The 25,264-nt window shown below is 42.5% G+C and overlaps 1 protein-coding gene across 1 annotated transcript; it reads left to right on the top strand.

Moving 5' to 3' along the window:
• The first annotated feature begins 7,547 nt into the window (after window positions 1-7,547).
• On the top strand, window positions 7,548-16,833 carry LOC124876670 (hepatitis A virus cellular receptor 1-like). Its single transcript, XM_047379625.1, has 7 exons — window positions 7,548-7,680; window positions 11,536-11,725; window positions 14,109-14,248; window positions 15,642-15,695; window positions 16,067-16,140; window positions 16,369-16,477; window positions 16,569-16,833. The coding sequence occupies exons 1-7, from the start codon at window positions 7,632-7,634 to the stop codon at window positions 16,646-16,648; spliced, it is 696 nt and encodes a 231-aa protein (XP_047235581.1). The 5' UTR covers window positions 7,548-7,631; the 3' UTR covers window positions 16,649-16,833.
• The last annotated feature ends 8,431 nt before the right edge of the window (window positions 16,834-25,264 follow it).

The raw sequence follows: 25,264 nt of genomic DNA, 5'->3' as shown, positions 1-25,264 counted from the left end.
TTTAATCACAGAAATAATTAGTCCTGTTTAGATTCGATGAGTGTTTGGAGCTTCTTATCTACATACAGAGATGTGTTTGTTGGAGTTTTTAACATCGATGAGTCCAGTTAGAAATTCTTTTTTGATTATTTATTTCAAAAGGATTTATGCAGAAGTGTCCAAATATCAGTCACACTAAGAGCTCTTAAAACTCCCCAGCCTCTGATAAATCCACTCCAATCTGGCCTGAATGATTTTTTATCACTTTATAAAACATTGTTTCTGAAAGGTAAAAAGATAAATCTGTTGTACAGATTCTTCTGGAAGGAAAATGAAGCGCAAAAACAAATAATTTTTTCCCTTGTGCATTTAGTAAACCCCTCCAAGTCAGAACCACCTTTGGTTGCATGTCTAGCTGCAGATTTTGTTTCTATGGCTGGATGTCCAGGGTGGTTCTCCTGCTGAAAGGTGAACCTCCAGCCCAGTCTCAGGTCTTCTGCAGCCTCCAACAGGTTTTATTCCAGTATTTTGCTAGATTTGGCTCCATCCATTTTCCCATCAACTCTGACCAGCTTCTAAGTCCCTACTGAAGGATAAGCACCACTGAATCTCAGCAGCTCCTCCAGAGGTATTGTGGACCTCTTCTCTGATTGTTGCTCTGCTTGCTCAGGCTGTCAGTTTAGGTGGCCATTTTTGTCTTAGCAGGTCTGCAGATGGTCCATCCTCTCTTCATGTTCAGATGATGGATTGAACCAAGCTCTAAGAGATGTTCAAAGCTTGTTGTAGAACCTAACCCCGATTTAAACCGAACCAGAACATTCTCCCTGACCAGTCTGCTGTGGACCTTGGTCTTCATGATGCTGGTTTTTCTCTAATGTTCTCTAACAAAGGCCCGAATCACAACAGCTGCAGTTAGACTCAGATTGAATCACACACAGCTGGACTCTGGCTCTGACATCTGAAGGCTGTTGGTTTAGATTTAATTTAGGGGTATCAGAGTAAAGAGTGCCGAACACGACTACTGTGGTGTGAAAATGTTTTTGCCCCTTCCTGATTTTTTTTTTTCTTTTTGCATGTTTAGCACATGTTTCAAATCATTAAACAATTTTGACAAAACACTTTTAAACACAAAGATTTTTAAATAAAGGGTTTTTAATTATTATGGGATAAAGATAACAAACATCCAAAAACAAAAAATCAGTAAGGGGGCAAAAACCTTTTCACACCACTGTAAATGTCACAATATTCAGGTGTTTATTGGTAAGAAATGTTAAAAATTAAGAATCCTTTTCCTCATTTTTCACCTTTATGCATGACTATGATTCTGTCAGATAATCATACTAAAGTAACATGAATATCGCTGCGTCACCAGTTCTGTTCAGGTCAAACATCAGCAACAGAAATCTGTTTTTCTCTCGTTAAAACACTGAAAGAAATAAACATTTAAACACCAGCTGCTTCCTGTCAGAACCACTAAGGTCGTCACATCAACAACCAATAACATGACATCAGCCAACTGCAGGTTGGCCTTGTTTCTGTCGCCACCGCCAGGTTAACGAGTCCCTGACCTCCATCCATCTACTGCTCTTGTTCCTACCTCCTGCTCCCCCTGCTTCATCCACTCTTCCTCCCCCTCTCAGCAGGCGGTGTGTTCTTGTTGTTGCTGCTCAGCAGCTACATGATGTTCTGCTTCACAAATTGAAGCTGATTGCAGTTTAGTATTCAGTCAGTCAGTAGAGACTGCTTTAACCTGCTTCATGAAGCAGCACGACACCAACACAATCATTCAGTCTTTCTATGTTCTTCATAAAACAGGGACACATATTTACATTCAGTCATCACCAACATGGATCTGCTATTCATTTTGGTCTTTTAAGGATTTACTTGAGCTCTTCTGTTTCCAGGGTAGAAAACGTTTTATCCAATTTGAATAAATAACCGAATCTGACTGCACTGTTCAATGATTAGTTATTAATTGGAATGTATGAACCTGACTTTTGTGAAGTGCCGTGAGACGACGTGTTGTGAATTGGCGCTATATAAATAAAACTGAATTGAAACTGAATTGAATGGATGCATCTTTGACATGTTTCCTGGATCGGAACATCTGAATCCAATGAATAGACCCTTGGCATGTTCCTGCAGACCTTGCTGACTTACAAAGGAATGACATCAGCCATTTGAAACCGTCGTGTTGAAGAAGGAAAACATCTAAAGCATGCAGGACATCAGCTTTTCAGGAGTACAGCTGGACACGCTTTAATTCTACCTGCAGAGGTCATCTTATTAAAAAAATCTCCATGCATTATTTGAACCACAAGACCCTAGAACCTAAAAATGTTCATCCTCCAAAGCTTCGTGCATTTAGAACCAGGAGACCCATATTTAACAAAGCTCTCCGCAGCAACTTCACTGTCTGGGCAATAAAACATTCGTTTATACAGTAAAGACAAAACATGCAGCTGAAAACAGTCGCCTTAATACTTCAGGGTTGAAGCGGACAGATGAATATAAAGTGCTGTGCAAAAGTCTTGGTTTATTTTTCATTTCTGGGAATTCTGCTTGTAGGGAGCCAGATTTTCATCTCATCTCCAAACCAAGCCATAATCTGTGGCTGTTTGATGGTCTTTTTTTAGATCTGATTTATTCCTTGAGTTGCTGTTTATGTCAGTCCTGGTTTCAGCTGCTTCCTGCACACCAGGTCCTTGTTTCCTCATCATCACAGCTGCCCACAGTTAGTCAGATGCTCCTTTAGGTTATAAATACATCCAGGGACTCACTTGATATCTGCTTGATCCTGTTATTTTGCTTTTACAGATGGTTTAGCAATAAAGTTCCTACTCACCTTTGCTCTATTTAATTCATTCAGCTCTTTTCATCACAACAAACCCAGTCAGATCAGATCAGCAGTTCTGTGGTGTTTCTGTGGACTTCAGCTTTTAATTTTTACTCTTTTAGTCCAGGATGTTGAGTATTGCTGTTCCAGCGATACTCAGGTTACCTTCAAACTCCAAGCAAAAGTATCCAGAATCCAACTGTGTTGCTCATATGTCAATCTTTTATACATTTGTTTCAGCATTAACAGCAGAAATTAGGGCTGTTAAATTTTCAGCTTTGTTGTTTGATTTCAATTTCAGCCAAATGATGACAAAAATGGTGTAACTGTCATCACCAAGATCTCGTCTTTTTCATTATAATCCAAATCCACAGGTGAGGGTTTGTATGTAGAGGGGCAGGTAAATTAAGCCTTGTTTTTTGGTTCAGCTCTTTCTTCACCACAGCAGACCTGAGCAATGCCCGCATTTCTGCAGACGAGGCCCAGATCTGTCTGTTCATCTTCATCTGCATCTTCCACAATGATGAAAACGTCACCAAGACTGGACTGGAAGACAGAATATGACGCCCAACCCAGTTATTCTTCTTTCTCCGGTTGAGAACCGTGATGTCAGACTTAGAGGAACCGGCTCCTGTCCTGGCCACTCCTTGGCTGCAAACTACTACAGGTCATGTTTAAGGTCATAACCTGAACACACCAGCAGAACCACAACTTCCTCTCTCCAACCTTATAGAAGGTTGTAGAAGGTCAGCTCTAAAAAAACTTGGATACGCCAGTAAAGAATGTGGCTCTCAGGCGTTACTGGTATTATCTAGTAAGAGAAACCAGAGGAGCACTGCAATGACAACAGCAGTATAAGGCGGGATCTTTTCCAGGATTTGCTCCTTAATAAAACTCTTTGCTGATGTTTGTTGAAATATTTCCTGTCAGATCTGTAGCTTTCCTCACATGAAAGCTTCTCTGTTTGTTGTGATCTGCTGCTGTTAGCAATTAAACCTCCACTTACATGAACTTTCATCATCTTTGCTTGTTCGCTGTTTGATAGTTTTAAATCTTCTCTGTAAATACAAGAGCAAACTAATAGCTGCAGTGTTTGTTTCTGCATGTTGATGAGCTTTATGTCCACAAACAGTTTAAGCTGAGAGACTCAGATGGAGGAAAACCCTCCATGTTGTTGCTCTGACTGAGATGATTAATGAAAGTTAAACTGATGTTGGCAGGAAATGGAGCTCTGGTTCTGCAGGAGCTGCTCAGTTAGAAACTGGTTCATGCAGCTTCTTCAGGAGGGACAGACTCAGTTTAGTAGCACAAAATCATGTTGACGAGACGAGAAGTTGAAAATATATGACCTGTGACCCCACAAATGTTCTCACTGTATGTCTGAGGATAGGAGACCTATTGTTGTGAACTTTAACTCTTATTTAAGTACAACATAGAACAAAACAATACAAAACATAGATTCTGCCCATATACAATTATATTCCCATCCACTGATGTTGCATTGCCCTACCAGGGGCACAGAACTGAGTCCAAACATCCAGGAAGCAGGACCAGCTTGTGTCAGCCTTGAATATCAAATATCAGTCCACCCTTTGCAGCTATGACACCTTCAGCTCTTCTGGGCAGGTTTTCCTCGAGGTTTCGGAATATGTTTGGGAATGTTCAAGTATTTGAGAGGTCAGACACTGATGATGGACGAGGAGGTGTGGCTCACAGTGTCCACTCTAATTAATCAGAAAGGTGTTCTATCAGGTTGAGGTCAGGACGTTGTGCAAAATGTAACTTTTACAGCTTGTGTTTGTCCAATTAACCGGTCGAGGTTCCTTCAAGAACCTCTAGTCACTCTGTGGATCACCATTAGGATCAAAGTTCAAGAAGAACATCTGAAGAGCCATTTCTCTCCCACCAGTAGCTCTTTGGGTGGTCAAACCTTGGTGCAGAGCTGCTTTGTCAGATGGCACTCAGAAGACATGAACTTGGTCTAGTCTCTGTAGATCAGTTTGGTCTAGAACACAGAAAGCTGCTGGATGTGCAGTGAATGGTGCCTGTTGTCATCCAGGAATCCAGAGTGGAAGCTTATGACACTAATAGAAATATATTTTCTTACACACCACATGGTCTGCCTTTCAATCTTTGAAAAGAAAAAAATATGTTAGATCTTACCTGTTGGCCCACTGGTCCTTGGTTTTTTGGATGTCCTTGAGAAATGTACAGTATGTCTGTCTTTGTAAGATGGAAAAGATGGAAAAATGTTGCAGCATTTATCTACTGCGCTTTGGTCGCAAACCAGTTCCTTCATTCAGATAACCCATTGGACCAACAGGCTGTCCTGGGGAGTTCCCAGGTTAAAATGGAACCAGGCTGGAGATGGTGATGAGAGTTTTTCCCTCAGTCCCATTCTTGCTCATAGTGTTGCTGCAGAGGGACATCATGCTGTTTCTGAAAATAAGCTGAAGAGTACCCAGCTGAAGCTGCAGGGGGAGCTGTAGTGTGACCTTTGGATCCTGAGTGACAGGAGGATACTGCCAGTTCGTTATTCTCTGACCAGTAAGTTTAAGCAGCTTTTAATTCTTGATAAACTCATTAAAAGCAACTTGCCCTGTGCTGGTAAAGAAGAAAAAAACGGGAAGAAAACTAAATGCATAAGTTAGGATGTTCTGGCTGTGTTCATCAGGCTGGTCAGGTGTGGAGAATGATGCTGCAGACCTGCAGATCTTATTTCCTCATGGGTGAAACTGTTTGGTTCGTATCAGATGCATTCACAACCATCTGATCATGGCATTACATCAGTGATGTTTCTCTCTCCCATTTTCATCAATCAAAAAGCACTTTTCCTACAGCCTGGTGCTCTACAGAGGCTGTGAGGCAATGAAATGACCAGAATGATCAAATCACGCAAACAAATGGATAAAACAAATAATTGTTTGTTATAAAAAAAATGAAAAAAGTGAGAGAAATCAATCAATAATAGAGGATCAATAACCTTGAAAATGCAGTTCTGTAAATTAGCGAGGAAACATTGGCAATAAGTGGATATTTTATAATACTTTCATACAGTTTCTAAGAACTCTAAAGTTAAGACCAGATGTTGTCTTAATATTTTCAAAAAATATGACAGCGCTTGCTTTGATTATTATTAACCGAAACAGCAACAAAATAATCAAATATAAATATATGATATAAGAGTTACTAAAACTGAAAGAAAAATAACTTTAAGAGATCATAAATACCTAAAAGCAAGCCTTTATTTTGTTTAATTGGCTTATTTGATGCCGTCTCAGCAGCATGCATACAACATGGTCCTGGTTGAACTCCATCAAGTGCTGCTAAATCTGTCTAAAGTGTCTCTGAGTCATTCCCCTGCGGTGCTGACCTTCACTCAATGATCTGGCTGACAGATGATCTGGTAACTGCCTGATCAGTCCTGCCCTCTAGTGGCAGTTTCAGATGTGCCAGCCCCTTGCAAATCAGATCAGGTGAATCAAATTTGATCCAAATCAGATGATTTCTCCTGGATTCTGAACTGTTTTTGTCTGAGTTACATTTGAGTTAAGAAGGAACTAGTATGAAGATAAGACTTTTTTCATCCCCCAGAGGCAAAACTGAATTATCACAGCAGCAGGACAGAGTAAAAGATGAACATCTAGGGAGATAATTGAAAGAAAATTATTAATAAATCAAGTAGTGCAAGCAAAGCAACAAAAATGAATGCTAAATATAAAAAAATGAATGTTACATCTAAAATAAAGTTAGAAGTGAGAGTTTTTATTGTAGACCTTCCAACGCGTTCCTTCCTGCTCTGTGGCAGCATCAGCCTACTGCTGAAGGAGGTGATCAGAGTCCACAGAGGAGGTAAGAGGCGTTGTTCATGATGGATCAGATTGGCCAACATCCTACTCTCCTCCACCTCCACTGTAGAGTCCAGGGGACATACCACAGCTGATCTGGCCCTCCTCACCAACTTCTCCATCCTACTCCTGTCATGCTCTGTGCAGCCACTCCCCCAGCAGTCCACAGAGTAGAACACTGCAGAGGTTACCACAGGGTTGTAGAAAGTCCTGAGCAGAGCCCTGCACACATTCAAGGATTCAATTCTCCTCAAAAGCTGGAGGCGACTCTGGCCCTGTGGGGACAATGTTATGTGTGGATCAGTCCAGTTTATTGTTGAGGTGAACACCCAGGTCCTTATACTCCACCTCGGTCTCAATTTCCAAGCCCGGATGTTCATTGGTGAGGTCGGAGTGGCCTTCCTGCAAAAGTCCTTCACCATCTTCTTAGTCTTGGTGATGTTGATGAACAGATGGTTTTGTGCTCACCAGCCGAGTCCACGATGACCTCCATGTGCTCCAGATCGTTCCCCTCACAGACACAGGCCACGATGGCCGTGTCATCAGAGAACTTCTGGAGGTGACAACTGACAGTGTTGTGTCTGAAGTCTGAGGTGAGGAGGGTGAAGAGGAAAGGTGAGAGGACAGCTCTCTGAGGAGCCCCTGTGCCGCAGACTACTAAAAACCACTATTGTATAGTCGTTTCTGTGGTTTATGACCAGGTCTGCTGGTCTTCAGGGTTTTCTGCATTTAATAACCACCTCTCTGTTTAATTACAACAGTGAATGTAGCCCACAGCGCCACCTGTTGACCACACGTTTATGTCGGACCATATTGGATTCTTGGAGTTGGATTCTAAGCCCGTTGGGTAACAACAGTCTGGGTCTATTAATAGCCGGCTGAATGGAAAAGAGAAGTTGGGAAGTTGAGTCATCTGTCTGACTCGTCTTCTGTCCGTCTCTCTGTCCTTCTGGAGGAAACACAACAACATGCTGCCGCTGCTCTTTCACAGCCTCTTCTCTGTCTGCGTCCTCTCAGGTGAGTCTTTACCTGGAGAACATCAGGCTCAGGTGGTGTGTGGTGGCCCTCTGAGAAAACCTTTTGAACAGGATGTATTTTTATAAAGTTTAAAAAGTAAAAGTAGTTTGATGATATTTCTATCAACCTGCACAAAAGTGTTGTTTTAATTAAGAAAAAGACCAAAATAAGTGGAAAACTCCGGATTGGATTTCCCATATGACTCGTTTAATTTAGTGCAAATGTGCAGGACAATTTCTGTTTGTCTGAAACTTACATGTTGAATCAGGAGACAAAGAATGACTAAAGCCTCAAAATGAAAGCTGTGGTGTGACGGTCAGAGGAAAGATCGATATCAGTTGTCTGGAGCTGTCTTCTCAGTTTGGGAATTTCCCTCACAAATTTGGAGAATATTTTCCAAATCCAAGATGACGACAAGATCCAAAGCTTCTTCTTCTTTATTTTCTTGCCTTCCTGGTGTTTGAGGGTTGATCAGCTGACAGTAGAAACAGTAGAAAATGTGAGGGATAAAAGACTAGTTTTTGTTTCCTTTAACATGTTTTTAGGTTTTATAAAAGTGAAATCTAACCCAGAAAAACAGATTTAACACAGCTAATTTCTCCTTCACTAATTTAGTTCAGTTTGTTGTTATTGCACATTTCCAAGAAACGTCCTCTGAAGGTGCTAATGAGACAAATAGATCCAATTTAGTTACATACAGACCAATTATCTCCAAATCCTTACAAAAACAGTTGATCATATTACCCAAGAACCAGTCAGAAAATACCCCACCAGAACTCTGCCTCATGGCCTCCTGATGACCTGAAATGAACCAGAACTGTCTAACCTCCTTGCCGGGAAGAAAACGAGCTTCAGTTCTTCTGTAACTCTTCATCACTAAATGTCTTTGTGACATCTTGGGGTGATCCGATTCACTGAAACATCTGTTGCTGATGAACCCAACCAGTTAGATAGACTACAAGCATGTCTTGAAGATATAAAAACTTGGATGACTTTAAAGTTTCTGCTTCTAAATTCAGACAAGACAGAAGTTGTCGTCTTTGGACCGGAGTCTTTAAAAAAGAAACTGCTTAGTCAATCACTTAACCTGGATGGCATTAAATTGACCTCTGATAATAAAGTAAAAAACCTTGGTGTTAACTTTGACTAGGACATGTCATTTAAATCCCATATTAAACAGGTTTCTAGGATTTCCTTCTTTCATCTCCAGAACATTGCCAAAATTAGAAATATTCTGTCCAGGAGTGACGCTGAAAAACTAGTCCATACATTTGTTACTTCAAGGCTGGACTATTGTAATTCTTTACTATCAGGATGTCCACAAAATGCAGTTAAAAGCCTTCAGCTGATTCAAAATGCTGCAGCAAGAGTTCTGATGAAAATTAAAAAGAGAGATCATATTTCTCCTATTTTAGCTTCCCTTCATTGGCTCCCTGTTAAATCCAGAATATAATTTAAAATTCTCCTCCTCACATATAAAGCCCTTAATGATCTAGCTCCATCATACATCAGAGATCTGATTGGTCCATATGTTCCTAACAGAGCACTTTGTTCTCAGACTGCAGGTTTACTGGTGGTTCCTAGAGTCTCTAGAAGTAGAATGGGAGGCAGATCCTTTAGTTATCAAGCTCCTCTCCTGTGGAACCAGCTCCCAGTTTTAGTCCATGAGGCAGACACCCTGTCTACTTTTAAGGCTAGGCTTAAAACTTTCCTTTTTGATAAAGATCATAGTTAGAGTGGCTTAGGCCCAATAAGGGGGCCTAAGGGGGAGTAAGGGGGAGTCAGGTTTAGCCTAAACCGGCTCAGTTATGGTTGAGGTGCAAATACACCCTCCATTTCTGCTACCTGTATGACCCCTTCTCTTTTCCAATGGTTATAATCAGTCTGACAGAGAGAGGTATCCCAATCATTGTGGTTTTTAGTATAACAATGACCATCAGTGGGACCCTTTGTGGGGTTCCTTGAGACGACATTGTTGTAAATAAGCGCCGTTTAACTAAATAATCTGAACTGAAACTATCTCTGTAGTTATGCTGCTATAGGCTTAGGCTGCTGGAGGACATAATGACCATTTTCACCCTCTTCGCTACATTCTCACACTACTCTCCAATTTTGCATTATTTGCTGTTATTTCAGTTTTTAACTTTGTTCTCTCGTTTCTCTTCCTAGAAGCTACATCTGGCCTGACTCTGTGTCTACCTGTGACACCTTTCTGGAGAGGGGAATCGTCCGAGCTTCTGCTGGCAACAACTTAATGCTCACCTTCTACCGATGATCCACATAGCCCTGTCTTTCAGTGTTTAACCCTTTCTCTCTCCTAGACATGGCTACTGACTGAGCTTCTACTGTAACTAACTCTATGTGCTCTCTTTCAGACTCTAACCTTGAAAACTGGCTCAGAGTTTATCTGTTCTTTCTTTCTAGATGAAACGACTAAAGGAGCTACATCCATTAACATTTACTTTTCCTTCCCATAGAAAGTACTCCTGGATCAGTGCTTCTTTGTTCTTTTTGTGTCTCTGCTCTGTTCTCTCAAACCCCCAGTCGGTCGTGGCAGATGGCCGCTCACACTGAGCCTGGTTCTGGTTCTGCTGGAGGCTTCTTCCTGTTAAAAGGGAGTTTTTCCTCTCCACTGTCGCTACATGCATGCTCAGTATGAGGGATTGCTGCAAAGTCAACACCAGTGACTGTCCACTGTCTCTACATGCTCATCCAGGAGGACTGAATGCTGCAAGTCACTGACTGGATGCAATCTGCTGGGTTTTCTTAGATAGAAAAACTTTTTATCCAATTTGAATAAATAACTGAATCTGACTGAACTGTTCAATGGTTACGATTAATTGGAATGTATGAACCTGACTGTTGTGAAGAACCTTGAGACAACATGTGTTGTGAATTGGCGCTATATAAATAAAACTGAAATGAATTGAATTGAATTGAAAGAAACATCTGTTGTGGAAAATGTACCAAATTCCCAGGACAGATAAACCAAGAAACTAGAAACGTAACATTGCGTGTTGGACCAGAACCTCCCAACAGCGCAGCTCCACAGCTTTCAGATGCTGACAATGAGCCACAGTCTCTTACTGGTTCCTTACCAGGAAGATTTAAACATGTTCTTCAGAATACCAGAGCTTATGGCAATAAAACAGCAGGAAAATGGAGTTTGTTGGCATCTGACCTTTAAGTTACTTCTAAAGTGGATTTCCTTTGTTTTCAATAAGGATAAAGAAAACGTTGTCCGCTTATCCGGGACCGGATCGCGGGGGCAGCAGACTCAGCAGAGACGCCCAGACGTCCCTCTCCCCAGACACCTCCTCCAGCTCCTCCGGGAGGAGCCCAAGGCATTCCCAGGCCAGCCGAGAGGCATAGTCCCTCCTGCGTGTCCTGGGCCGTCCCCTGGGCCTCCTCCCAGGGGGACGTGCCTGGAACACCTCCCGAGGAAGGCGTCCAGGAGGCATCCGGTATAGATGCCCGAGCCACCTCAACTGGCTCCTCTCGATGTGGAGGAGCAGCGGCTCTACTCCGAGCTCCTCACCCTATCTCTAAGGGAGTGCCCGGCCACCCTACGGAGGAAGCTCATTTCAGCCGCTTGTATCGTGGATCTCGTTCTTTCGGCTCGGCTCTCTCTTCACCACAAAGGACCGGCACAGCGCCCCCATTACTGCGGCAGTCGCACCGATAAGGGATATTCCCTTAGAAAACTAAAAGAGTCACAGAAGAGACATTTTCTAACCCAGAGGACCCCATTCATTTGGTTCTCCAGTGGTTAGACTTCAGGAACCCAAATATGAAGCTCTAAAGCACAGAAAATGGTAAAATTGCTTATTATTCATCCTTCTGTGTCTTTACCAGTATCAGTGGTTGCCACGGAGACTGTGGTGGGTGTAGCTGGACAGGTGGTGAAGTTGCCATGTCGCTTGGAGGAGGCGAGGCAGGGTGGAGTAGAGGTGTGCTGGGGGAGAGGAAAGCCATCATCGTTTACCTGCCACAACACTCTGATCAACGCCGCCGGAGATCAGGTGACGTACCGACGGTCCCATAGGTAGGTCACCACACAGAACTACAGGTTCTTACAGGTTCCTACACTGAACTACAGGTTCTTACAGGTTCCTACACTGACCTACAGGTTCCTACAGGTTCCTACACTGAACTACAGGTCCCTACAGGTTTCTACACTGAACTACAGGTTCTTACAGGTTCCTACACTGAACTACAGGTCCCTACAGGTTCCTACACTGACCTACAGGTTCCTACAGGTTCCTACACTGAACTACAGGTCCCTACAGGTTCCTACACTGACCTACAGGTTCTTACAGGTTCCTACACTGAACTACAGGTTCCTATAGGTCCCTACACTGAACTACAGGTTCCTACAGGTTCCTACACTGACCTACAGGTTCCTACAAGTTCCTACACTGAACTACAGGTTCCTACAGGTTCCTACACTGACCTACAGGTTCCTACAAGTTCCTACACTGAACTACAGGTTCCTACAAGTTCCTACACTGAACTACAGGTTCCTACAGGTTCCTACACTGAACTACTGACTATGACCCAAACACACAAAATCATTTATGACTTAAAACATTTCTCATCTTCAAATGGATCTGTTGCTGAAGTTTAATCAAATCATCTCTAAACCTTAACAGTGTGTTGGGACACTCTCCTTTTACTTAACTCCAGATTATTGGCTGGACTTAGATCAGAATCAGAACCAATAAAATAGCAAAAAGAATCAGTTGTTAAAAAGACCAAATAAACCACATGTTCACTCATTCATCCTGAAGCTAGTCACCACATCTCCTTTACATTCTGGCTGTGTTGAGTTCAGCTGCTGCTGCTGGATAGAAACTGTTGTTGGATCTGTTTGTTCTGTAGCGTCTGCCTGAAGATACCAGGTCAAACAGAACCTAACCCGGTTAGAAGTCTCCTTTATGATGTTCTCGGCTTTTTGGAGACAGTAGGAACTGTGAATCGAGGACAGGGCAGCCAAAGATCTTCTGGGTCACCTTAATGACCCTCTGGAGCACTTTCCTCTGAGCCACCATCAGTGGTGGAATGACTGTCCTCTTTTTCCTTTAGTTCACTATTATCTCCTTGGTCGTGGAGATGTTGAGCAGCAAGCTCTTGGTTTAACCAAAAAAAACAACTTTTCTTTTGCTGTATTTGGTACATTAATAACTATTAAATGAATCAGAGCCAAAGAAGAGGTGCATATTCATTGATCTCCACACTGATCCATGTTTTTTGGATTGAGCTCAGATGTTTCTAAAGTAGCTTATTATAAAAACACGCTCGTTGCTGACACTGATAATGAGACAAGGGAAAAAATCAGTACAGAAGCCAATAACTGAAGAAGAGAGATACGATATATTCTGGTGAACATGCCTGTTAGGGCCCTTATGGGGCAACTTTGGGCAAACAAGTTGGTTAACAAAGGAAACCCATGAGACCTGCAGCTGTCAGTAAATACAGAGCACCAACATAGGTGCCTTCAACATATGGGGCCACAGCAGGACCCATCATATGAGACTACAGTGTAGGACCCAACATATGGGACCATAACTGGACCCGAACAAGTTGGTCTGAACAGTGGTTGAGGTTTGGCTGTCCACACAAAGCCCAGCTGCTGCCCCTGAATCAGGGTCCATGTTTGGGAAAGTAGTTACAGTTCACAACATGCCCACATTTAGTTTCTCCCACTATGGACCCATCTGGGCCCAAAAACTACGGCCAACATTTCAGAATATACTGGAGCCTGTGGATGTGAGATGCCAAACCCTCCAAGGGATTAAACATAATATGGCTATATGGATGACACATGGATGGTTGATAGGCATGTCCACTGTGGGCACCCACAGAAGTCCTTTAAGTGTACCAATAGAGCAAGCATGCAGCAGGTACCCCTCACAGGGTCCCCCACACTCAAGTAATTTCCCAGCTGTGGGTGACCCACAGGAACCCCCAGTAGGCCAGTGGGGGTGATCTCGTGGAAGGGTGTGGGTTTGTCCTGCCCACACAGCCATGTTTGGAGGTGGGACTGTATATTTAAATACAAAGAAAACCAGAGCTGGGATTCTGGTATTCCTCAAGGATAAATTCTGGAACTTCTTCTCTTTTCTAATTACCTAATTCAGCAAATGGTTCTGACCTTAACTTGCATTTTAATAAATCTGGACAGTTTATTGACTTATAATATAAATACATATATAAATAGGTCATAAACTGTTAATAAACTGAATGTTGTTTCCTTAATTTTAAGAACTGATGCAGAAACAGGAAAAATTCTGATCAGGCCTGAACATTTTTAACTGTTTAAGTAAATAAAAATCTTTAATTGTTTTGTTTTTTTTACCATTTAGCTCTTGGCTTTCTTCTGGAACTTATCCTCATGCTCATGTTCAGCGTTCTTCTCTTCTCTGCAGGTTCTCTGTTTCCTCCTCCACTGCAGCTCTTTCCATCTCTGGGTCTCAGTTCTCAGATGCTGGTTTCTACCACTGCAGAGTTCAGCTCCCCGGACTCTTCAACGACCCAACATCCACCGTCCACCTCATCATCATCAGGCGTATGCTCACAAGTCTACCTCTATTCAGTTTGTCCTAATCACACAGATGTGCTCCTAGACTCTAGGCATGTACAGGGGTTGGACAATGAAACTGAAACACCTGGTTTTAGACCACAATAATTTATTAGTATGGTGTAGGGCCTCCTTTTGCGGCCAATACAGCATCAATTCATCTTGGGAATGAAATCTACAAGTCCTGCACAGTGGCCAGAGGGATTTTAAGCCATTCTTCTTGCAGGATAGTGGCCAGGTCACTACGTGATACTGGTGGAGGAAAACGTTTCCTGACTCGCTCCTCCAAAACACCCCAAAGTGGCTCAATAATATTTAGATCTGGTGACTGTGCAGGCCATGGGAGATGTTCAACTTCACTTTCATGTTCATCAAACCAATCTTTCACCAGTCTTGCTGTGTGTATTGGTGCATTGTCATCCTGATACACGGCACCACCTTCAGGATACAATGTTTGAACCATTGGATGCACATGGTCCTCAAGAATGGTTCGGTAGTCCTTGGCAGTGACGCGCCCATCTAGCACAAGTATTGGGCCAAGGGAATGCCATGATATGGCAGCCCAAACCATCACTGATCCACCCACATGCTTCATTCTGGCATGCAACAGTCTGGGTGGTACGCTTCTTTGGGGCTTCTCCACACCGTAACTCTCCTGGATGTGGGGAAAACAGTAAAGGTGGACTCATCAGAGAACAATACATGTTTCACATTGTCCACAGCCCAAGATTTGCGCTCCTTGCACCATTGAAACCGACGTTTGGCATTGGCATGAGTGACCAAAGGTTTGGCTATAGTAGCCCGGCCGTGTATATTGACCCTGTGGAGCTCCTGACGGACAGTTCTGGTGGAAACAGGAGAGTTGAGGTGCACATTTAATTCTGCCGTGATTTGGGCAGCCGTGGTTTTATAATTTTTGGATACAATCCGGGTTAGCACCCGAACATCCCTTTCAGACAGCTTCCTCTTGCGTCCACAGTTAATCCTGTTGGATGTGGTTCGTCCTTCTTGGTGGTATGCTGACATTACCCTGGATACCGTGGCTCTTGATACGTCACAAAGACTTGCTGTCTCAGTCACAGATGCGCCAGCAAGACGTGCACCAACAATTTGTCCTCTTTTCAACTCTGGTATGTCACCCATAATGTTGTGTGCATTTCAATATTTTGAGTAAAACTGTGCTCTTACCCTGCTAATTGAACCTTCACACTCTGCTCTTACTGGTGCAATGTGCAATCAATGAAGACTGGTTACCAGGCTGGTCCAATTTAGCCATGAAACCTCCCACACTAAAATGACAAGTGTTTCAGTTTCATTGTCCAACCCCTGTATATCTCCAGCTGCTGAACTGAATTATTTGTCGTCTTCTGTCGTCCTGCAGCTCATCTGCGTCACGATGATGTGGAGAAGTTCAACACAGCACACATGATAACAGGTAGGTACAGCCCTGCCTGCCAGGTTGGCGTTGTGAATTAACAGCATCACGAAAAGAAAAACTGCAATGCTAGGTGAAAAGGTAATTCATCTGATACTGAAAAGAAGAGTTTTCCAGAGTTTGAAATAAGAGATTTTATGAGGTGACGGTGAGAGAGGATCTGAGGTTTTCTCAGCTGCTGATCTGTCAGTAACATCCAGCTTCCTCCTCAACATCCAAAGATCTGATCAGAGAAGGCAGCTGGTTATAGACAAGAACAGGAGGAATAAAACTGAAGCTGTTTACATCAGAAGGAGCCTTTCTTCTCAGATGTCACACATCTGTCTTTGATGAATTCATTGATTTCTAAACGAATAAGAATTTGTTGACAGGTTTGATCACAGAGCAAAAAGGAAGTGATGTCACAGGAAGTGCCAGCACAGAGCCAATGGTGGCCCTGGTTCAGGTGAGTTTACAGTGAATCAGATTAGCATGAACAGGAAGAATCATCACCAGCAACAAACTTTATAAAGTCATTGATGGTTTATTTATTAATTAATATGTTTTAATTGGTTAATAATCAAAACTAAAGTTTGTTTTCCTTTTGGTTTGTGTTGTAGTTTTTTTCATTTGTATTTGTGGACATTTTTAAAGATCTGCTGCTTGTTTCTTCCTCCGGTTTATGTGCCGACAGTCTCATGTCCAGGAGGAACCTGTGATCCTTCTGCAGACCTTTGTAGGAAGCACTCTGAGGCTGGCCTTCATCATCTTCATCCCTGCAGTGCTGCTGGCGGCTGCTTACAGTCAGTACATACAAACAAACTGCAAATCAAAAAAATTGGCAACATTTTTAGCATGGCATAAAACTTCAACTTTACAACCCATCTGTTGCAGGAGTTTGGAGATCCAACCAGAGAGCAGAGACTGACAGGAGGTCAGACCAATCAGAGGAGGAGGAGAACAGCTCTATGTGAAGATCAGGATCCTTAGTATAAACAGCTTCCCTTCTTTAGGGACATAAATCATCCAGACACTCATCGAGGTGCTTTAAAACCAGGAAATCTTCATCTCTAAATGTTTTTACTCTCAGAACTGAAGCACTAAAAGTTAATCTTTCCAGGAGCATGAAGATAATAAAGATTATCCAACTATTTCTTTATTCTTTTCCAGGTTTTTATTTTATATTAGAGCAATGGGGTTTTGATTTTGATTAACAGTTCTGCAAAGCTCTGAAAGTTCTATGTCTGCTTTTTCTCCCTGTTTTAGTCCTGAACTGGACCTTGTTTTGTTGCAGTTGTTTTTAAACCACCTAACTGACAAAAAACGCTCCTAAACTCAAAGGATGAACCACTAATGGATCAACACATAACAGACAACAGAAAGAACCCATTTAAAACAAAACTGTTAGACTCTCTGTTGCCAACAGTGAGACCACAGCCGAGGAGCAGAAAGTCCGGTTCTGGTTCTAGGAACATACAGTAGGCAGGACTTGGATGATCAGGGGTGTGTGTGAAGACTTAAAGAAACAGGATTAGCGAACGGAATGAGTCGAGCAGATATTTAGGCTCATTGGTTCCATGTAAAACAACTCTGATCTTAAAATGCATTCTGTAAATCAGCGAGCAATGCAATGTTTGGTGACATGGTCCTCTCTCCTGGTGGTAGTCAGGACTCTAGCTGCTCACCTGCAGGTGTGTGAAACTGTAGCTGCGTGTTTTTCCAGTCATGTATTCACACAACTACAAAACAACAGAAAAATAGAAGATTAGTTTTAACTGGAGTCTTGGCCTCAGCATTTCTTAGATGTTTCATCCTGGGTTTACGTTACATGGCCGTTCTTTGCGACATTTAAAACATTAAAACCGGCCACTGATGATCCTAACAAAAAGAAAGGATACACAGATTTTTAAGAACAGACTTGTAAAAATTTGAATTCTTGTTAAAGTCGTAGATACAGGATTCCAAGATTTTGCTGACATCTGCTGTCACGTATGAAGAACTATAAGTTGATAAACACCGAATCTTTTAAATGTCTCTTCTGTCATTTTAAATATAATACCAAAACATAAGCTAAGGCTATGGGCATTTATCCATGACTCATTGGGTGCGGCACCAGCACTTAAAAAAATAAATTAAAAATCATCCGTAGCCTACAACCTGGAGGATGCAGGTTCGATTCCTGGTTGTGTCATTTCACAAAGATATTACTCCTTTTTATATGTTATAATTCAGGAGATATACTATAACAGGTAAAACAAGGTAAGATTTCAAATTAACTGCACAATTAGTTTTTAGTCATCTTTTAATTATACCTTTGGGTTAGGGTTTGTAAATTAATACATTAGACTGAAATTAACAGTCTTATTAAATTAGTTTGGTACATTTTATAGTTTTAGTTGGTTATTAATGAACAGATTGGTTTGTAAGGTGCATTAAGATGATGTCTGTTAATTTTGTCTGAAAAACCCCTTCAATGTATCATAATTTAAGTCACAGTCTCTTTTTATTTTAATGTTATCAGAAGGGTTGCTGTGTCATTAATAATGACCACATGGTTTAGTTAAATGATTTAAAATCTGAATTTGAAAAATATTCTTATTTAAACATAAATACAGAATTTAGAACAAGTACGAATGTAAAGCAGATGGCAAATATGTTCTTTTTCCATTACAAAAACATCAATTTAGACCATTTTTCTTTACATATATAAACAAAATGCACTATCAAAATGCCACAAGAGTCAAGTTAAAAATATGTATAAAAGGCTGTAAGAAAAACTATTCACAAGAAGTCTTGAAAATATTTTAAAACTTTGAATATTTAAACTGTTGAAAAGGAAAATAAATTAAATAAAACATAAAGTGAAAACAGCCGCTCCCACTTTGACACAGTAATAAATTCCCCCTACCCATCTGAAGCCTGTTAATCAAATAATATTTACACTGAACACCAGGACTTGCAGAATTGTCTGAAATCATTTGCCCTTTTCGGCAGCCCACCTCTCCTTTTCAGTCTCATAAAAAGAGGACTGACAAAATTCCCGCCAAGTCATTTCCCCTGTCATTCCCTGAGGCTGGTACAGGGACAAGACTTTGGCAGGACAGTAAATATATTTTCCCGTCACACCAGGGAACCCAGTGTGGATATGAGGTCTGTTTGGACCTTGTTTTAGAGGTCTGTGGCAGAACCCGCACAGACGCCCAGCAGAACGCTCCCCCAGTCCCCGCCTTGCTTCAGCTGAGCGCTGCATTGCAGCCTCCAGCTCTTGAGTGAAAAATGGTGTCCGCAAAGTCGGCAAAGGCCATTCTAGGGTCAGTCAGGCCCTCTGCTACGTAGGTCAGGTAAACCTTTTGTGAACAATAAAAATACTTCACCTCTGCAGACTGATAGAAAAAGCAACAGAGGATCCATCACCCTGAAAACGGGACTTTGGCCGGCCACATGCAACACAGTTCCTTGTTCATCTTTTTCAATGGCTGCTGTTCTTTCTGCTGCTGCTGTTGCATGATCTCCTTCAAACAGCTCTATTTGTATTTTTGTTAAGGGAGCATCCTGGGGCTTAATGCTGGGAGGGTTCACAGTAGCAGGTGGAATGGTAACTACTGGGACACTCACAGTCTCACTACCTTCTGTTAGATGATGCCGCAGCTGTTGTGTCTCTAAAAGCTTCTCTGAACTGATGTTCAAAGATGATTTTGTGTTTTCCATCTTGGCCAGATGCTTTATGTAGCGAGAGATGTGCTGTTTTGTTGTCGGGTGTAGAAGGCTGTTAGGATCCTTTAAAGAAGCTTGAACACAAGCAGCATACTCAGCATCCAGAGAAAGTCTTTCTGCCCATGGTGCTTTATCAGAAGCTGATCAATGGCATCCCTCATGGGCTGTGTCCACCAGGAATGATCCAGGACGTAGACCAGACCTCCTGCCTTGATGGGACCTGTGCGAGCGTCTCGTGGAGAGGCGGCAGAAGGCAGTGGTGACATCACTGGCACCTGTGATGGAAAGATGGAGAAATTAAAGTTCAGATTCAGGCAAAACTTTATTATCCCTCAGTGGCAGTTTATTTCTGCAGCTATCAGAATAAAAATATGTTTTTCAGTATTAAAGTGTTGATGAAAGTGATTAAAAATACCTTTGTGGGGCTTTGCTGGAGCACACCTTGTGAACGGAGAGCAGCCACAGCAGCACTATACTCCTGAAACAAAAAAGCATAGTAAAACCGAGAAATTTATTTTTCTTAGATTCAATATTTTCATAGTTGACTAATTTAATTACCTTAAATTATTTGAAAATTAAAGATTCAATCTCACCTGAACAAAGAGCTCCTCCATCACTTCCTCAAGTGGATCCAAGAAAACCTCACACTCAATTCTCGGTTCTGAAAAATGAGGCTCTTCTGGGACTTATGTTAGTCCTAGTTTAGGGGGACAGGGCGACAGCCTGGCTCCAAGTACTGCAGACCAAACCTTTCTCCATTGTCTGTGTTGGAAGTGTGTAAAGCTGGGTACCTGGTTTGACCTGTAACTTCCTCTGAAAGTCTGTTCAGTTCTGAGACCAAAACAGGATCTAAAACAGCAGGCATCTTCACATCTGGTTGCTTCAGGTCCACAAGGTGCTATAAATACCACCGAGCATTTCCAATCATTCCCTGTGCCTGGAAGAGCTCAGTGGATACCAGAGTTCCAGTGACCCATCTAGCCTGGTGGAGGTGAAACCCTTCCTGCTGAGAAGTTCCTCGCACAGGGAACCACACAGGTACTGCTGCCTCCTCCCCCTTGACATGGTTAAGCTGGATTGTTCCTCCATGTCTGTAGAGGATTCCCTCACCAACCTCTGGGTCACTCAAGCAGCCAAGGAGGATGTGGACGTGTTGAATTCTCCACACTTTCAGCATAGTAGGTTTGAAAAGTGGCACCCCATCAGGATCAGATTCCAAGAAAAACCTCTGAAGAACACTTTCAACTTTCTCCACCAACTCACTGGGATTCGGGACCTTGGTGCGCCGATGCTCTCTGATGAGCTGCTTCATTGGGTTTGGTGGCACGATTCCACAGAAGACGTAGGCCTGCTGCCGCAGTCTCTCCAGGTCTGACTGGTCCACAACACAGAAGGCCGCTGAGAGAAATTTGCAGAAATGCTGTACAGAGGATGCAATGAAACAAGTCTAGCTTGGTGTTTATTTCACTGTTGTATTTTCTCCGAGCAGCACAGTTGTTGCTGAAGTTTCCAGAAGTTGCCTGAGCTATTGCAGCATCTGTTGTCTTCCAAGAATCCCACAGCAGGTGTTCCTGAGGTCCAGGATTTGGGATCCTGAATGCAGCACAACAGTCCCTGAAACTCAAACAGAAAAATACATTTCAAATTTTAAAAGTTTTCTTAAGCAAAGTCATTTATAGTTCAAAAATCTTTGCTTGAGCATGAAAAAAACAAATTGCTTTCCCATACCTGTCGACCCACTGATGTGTGGCTTCTGGCTGTCCTGCAGAAATGTATCGACAGGACATCCCTGCATACCTTGGCTCCAGGGTCTTGTCAGTTTCTGACTGCAGCACCACCTAGGACAGGATCATCCAGTTTTTGTTCATGATGCCATAGGAAGACATTGTTCCGGATCCCAGCATAACTTTCCTGGCCACCTTCCGGGTGTGGCCAGCTCTAAAAGCTTGTCCAAAAGTGCCCTGAAGGAGCAGATTGAGGGTGTCCTCCTGCCTACGGTACTCCTGCGTGAGGCAGTCATCCAGGTAATGAGCTTCAACTGTTACAACAAACCAGCCATCAGCATCAGCATATCCACCAAAAGGAGCAGGAGTGGTGGTGGTTCTCAGGGAAGCAGTGATGGTCTTCTGGCCATAGAGTCCGATCTCTCCTTCCAGAACATTTTTCACAGAGGACAGGTAAGATAAGTGAGCACGCTCATACTTCAAATGAAGGGCTTCATTCAGCCGATTAGCCATATCATTTGGAGACCTCCCAGAGCGCCGCAGCTCATCCATCATGGTCCTACATAACCCTTTCTTGTGTGTCAGATAAGCAGGGAAGATGTTCTTGGTCGACCCGGCAGCAGTGAGTGAGCTGTGAGGCCAGGATGTAATACTGGCAGGTTGTACTAATGACAACACGGGGTCGGCCAACTCCTGATGGCACAACATGGGGGTTTGTACAGCTGTAAAGACGTGGAAATGAGAAGTTGTTGCGAACTGTTTCCATTATAGCATGCTCAGATTTCCAGATAAACAATGGATACAGATGAAAGTATTTGGGTGATGGTAGATTGTGGACAGAATCAATGAGGGTAACGCCACAATGAAATCATGTTCATTAGATGTTTCACTGGTCGAGAGCCAGGCCACAGACCTAGTGTTTCCATCTCTGTTTTCATCCAAATCCTTTGCTGGTGAGAGCAGTTGCATCGCTTCACATCCTGGTCATAGCTGGGCAGCTGTGGAACAGCTGGGTTTTCACCAAACTGAGCTGGAGGACCTACCGCTGAGGCAGCAGAGAATGCTGAAGGTGGAGCAGGTGTGGTGGAGTATCCTAACTCTGACTGACCAGAAGCTGCAGGTGATGCTGAGGAACTTGAGGATGCTGCAGGGCTTTCTGGGAGGAGTGCTAGGAATTGTGTAGGTCAGCAAAATTCAATAAAAATTTGTCAATAATAATTTTTCGTTTTGTTCTTGAAACAATATCCTCACTGAGATCCGATACAGGCCCCGGTCTTAAGGGTGGTGTGGTTTTCCTTAATGGACTTTTGGGAGCAAGCATTTCTGGAGGTACTGGTAAAGGAGGCTTCAAAGAAACAAGCCCTGTGGAAAAACAAATCAGGAACCCGATGTAGCAGAGAGAAACTGGCTCAGAGTTTATCTGTTCTTTCTTTCTAGATGAAACGACTAAAGGAGCTACATCCATTAACATTTACTTTTCCTTCCCATAGAAAGTACTCCTGGATTAGTGCTCCTTTGTTCTCTTTGTGTCTCTGCTCTGTTCTCTCCAACCCCCAGTGGGTCGTGGCAGATGGCCGCTCACACTGAGCCTGTTTCTGGTTCTGCTGGAGGTTTCTTCCTGTTAAAAGGGAGTTTTTCCTCTCCACTGTCGCTACATGCATGCTCAGTATGAGGGATTGCTGCAAAGTCAACACCAGTGACTGTCCACTGTCTCTACATGCTCATCCAGGAGGAGTGAATGCTGCAAGTCACTGACTGGATGCAATCTGCTGGGTTTCCTTAGATAGAAAAACTTTTTATCCAATTTGAATAAATAACTGAATCTGACTGAACTGTTCAATGGTTAGGATTAATTGGAATGTATAAACTTGACTGTTGTGAAGAACCTTGAGACAACATGTGTTGTGAATTGGTGCTATATAAATAAACTGAATTGAATTGAATACTGTTTAAAATGAAAATCTGTAATTCATTCCATTTTTGTATAAATGGCCAAAATAGTTTAATGCCAGTTTGTTACGAGAAATATTTTCTTTGTAGCTTTGTGGTACAACTATGATCTCACTTTCTTTAGTTTGCATTCTGACATAATCTGCCAGGTCAGGGTCAGGGGTTTTGACTTTGAGTTCTGTCTGCTTTCTCTGAACTGCTAAGTTCTTTATTTGCTTTATTTCATGTTCATGTTGATTAAATTCATAATTCATTCTTGTGTTTAGATGACTTTCTTGGATTGCTGTGTTGGATGTTTTAGTTTGTATTTCCTTGTAGATCTGCTTCCTGATATGATCATATCTACAGGTCCTTCTCAAAATATTAGCATATTGTGATAAAATTCATTATTTTCCATAATGTCATGATGAAAATGTAACATTCATACATTTTAGATTCATTGCACACTAACTGAAATATTTCAGGTCTTTTATTGTCTTAATACGGATGATTTTGGCATACAGCTCATGAAAACCCAAAATTCCTATCTCACAAAATTAGCATATCATTAAAAGGGTCTCTAAACAAGCTATGAACCTAATCATCTGAATCAACGAGTTAACTCTAAACATCTGCAAAAGATTCCTGAGGCCTTTAAAACTCCCAGCCTGGTTCATCACTCAAAACCCCAATCATGGGTAAGACTGCCGACCTGACTGCTGTCCAGAAGGCCACTATTGACACCCTCAAGCAAGAGGGTAAGACACAGAAAGACATTTCTGAACAAATAGGCTGTTCCCAGAGTGCTGTATCAAGGCACCTCAGTGGGAAGTCTGTGGGAAGGAAAAAGTGTGGCAGAAAACGCTGCACAACGAGAAGAGGTGACCGGACCCTGAGGAAGATTGTGGAGAAGGGCCGACTCCAGACCTTGGGGGACCTGCGGAAGCAGTGGACTGAGTCTGGAGTAGAAACATCCAGAGCCACCGTGCACAGGCGTGTGCAGGAAATGGGCTACAGGTGCTGCATTCCCCAGACCTGGACTACAGAGAAGCAGCACTGGACTGTTGCTCAGTGGTCCAAAGTACTTTTTTCGGATGAAAGCAAATTCTGCATGTCATTCGGAAATCAAGGTGCCAGAGTCTGGAGGAAGACTGGGGAGAAGGAAATGCCAAAATGCCAGAAGTCCAGTGTCAAGTACCCACAGTCAGTGATGGTCTGGGGTGCCGTGTCAGCTGCTGGTGTTGGTCCACTGTGTTTTATCAAGGGCAGGGTCAATGCAGCTAGCTATCAGGAGATTTTGGAGCACTTCATGCTTCCATCTGCTGAAAAGCTTTATGGAGATGAAGATTTCATTTTTCAGCACGACCTGGCACCTGCTCACAGTGCCAAAACCACTGGTAAATGGTTTACTGACCATGGTATCACTGTGCTCAATTGGCCTGCCAACTCTCCTGACCTGAACCCCATAGAGAATCTGTGGGATTTTGTGAAGAGAACGTTGAGAGACTCAAGACCCAACACTCTGGATGAACTAAAGGCCGCTATCGAAGCATCCTGGGCCTCCATAGGACCTCAGCAGTGCCACAGACTGATTGCCTCCATGCCACGCCGCACTGAAGCAGTCATTTCTGCAAAAGGATTCCCGACCAAGCATTGAGTGCATAACTGTACATGATTATTTGAAGGTTGATGTTTTTTGTATTAAAAACACTTTTCTTTTATTGGTCGGATGAAATATGCTAATTTTGTGAGATAGGAATTTTGGGTTTTCATGAGCTGTATGCCAAAATCATCCGTATTAAGACAATAAAAGACCTGAAATATTTCAGTTAGTGTGCAATGAATCTAAAATATATGAATGTTAAATTTTCATCATGACATTATGGAAAATAATGAACTTTATCACAATATGCTAATATTTTGAGAAGGACCTGTATATGTCTTTGCAAATTCTTTGTACTCTTGGCTACTTAATTGTGGACCTTTATCACTCACTGCTGCTGGGTCTCCATGTCTGGGAAATATGCCTTTGGTGAATTGTATCACCTGCTTTGCTGTTGTGTCCTGGGTAGTTCAAACTTCTAGGTAGTTTGAGTAGTAATCTATAATGACTAGATAATTTCTTCCTGACAGATGGAACAAATCAGTTCCCACTTTACTCCATGGGTTGGCTGTTGATACCTATGTGATTGACATGTCTCACACCGTTCATATGAGGCCAAT

This window comes from Girardinichthys multiradiatus, chromosome 11, assembly GCF_021462225.1.
Source record: "Girardinichthys multiradiatus isolate DD_20200921_A chromosome 11, DD_fGirMul_XY1, whole genome shotgun sequence".
NCBI lineage: Eukaryota > Metazoa > Chordata > Actinopteri > Cyprinodontiformes > Goodeidae > Girardinichthys > Girardinichthys multiradiatus.
The sequence above is the reverse complement of the archived record's forward strand: the minus strand, read 5'-3'. Positions and strand labels throughout refer to the sequence as shown.

Bases quoted from the DNA above. Each gene is read 5' to 3' on its own strand.
- LOC124876670 (XM_047379625.1), top strand. From the start codon at position 7,632: ATGCTGCCGCTGCTCTTTCACAGCCTCTTCTCTGTCTGCGTCCTCTCA. The intron at 7,681-11,535 runs GTGAGTCTTTAC...TGTCTTTACCAG, and splicing joins CTCTGTCTGCGTCCTCTCAG to TATCAGTGGTTGCCACGGAG. The intron at 15,696-16,066 runs GTAGGTACAGCC...ATTTGTTGACAG, and splicing joins CACAGCACACATGATAACAG to GTTTGATCACAGAGCAAAAA.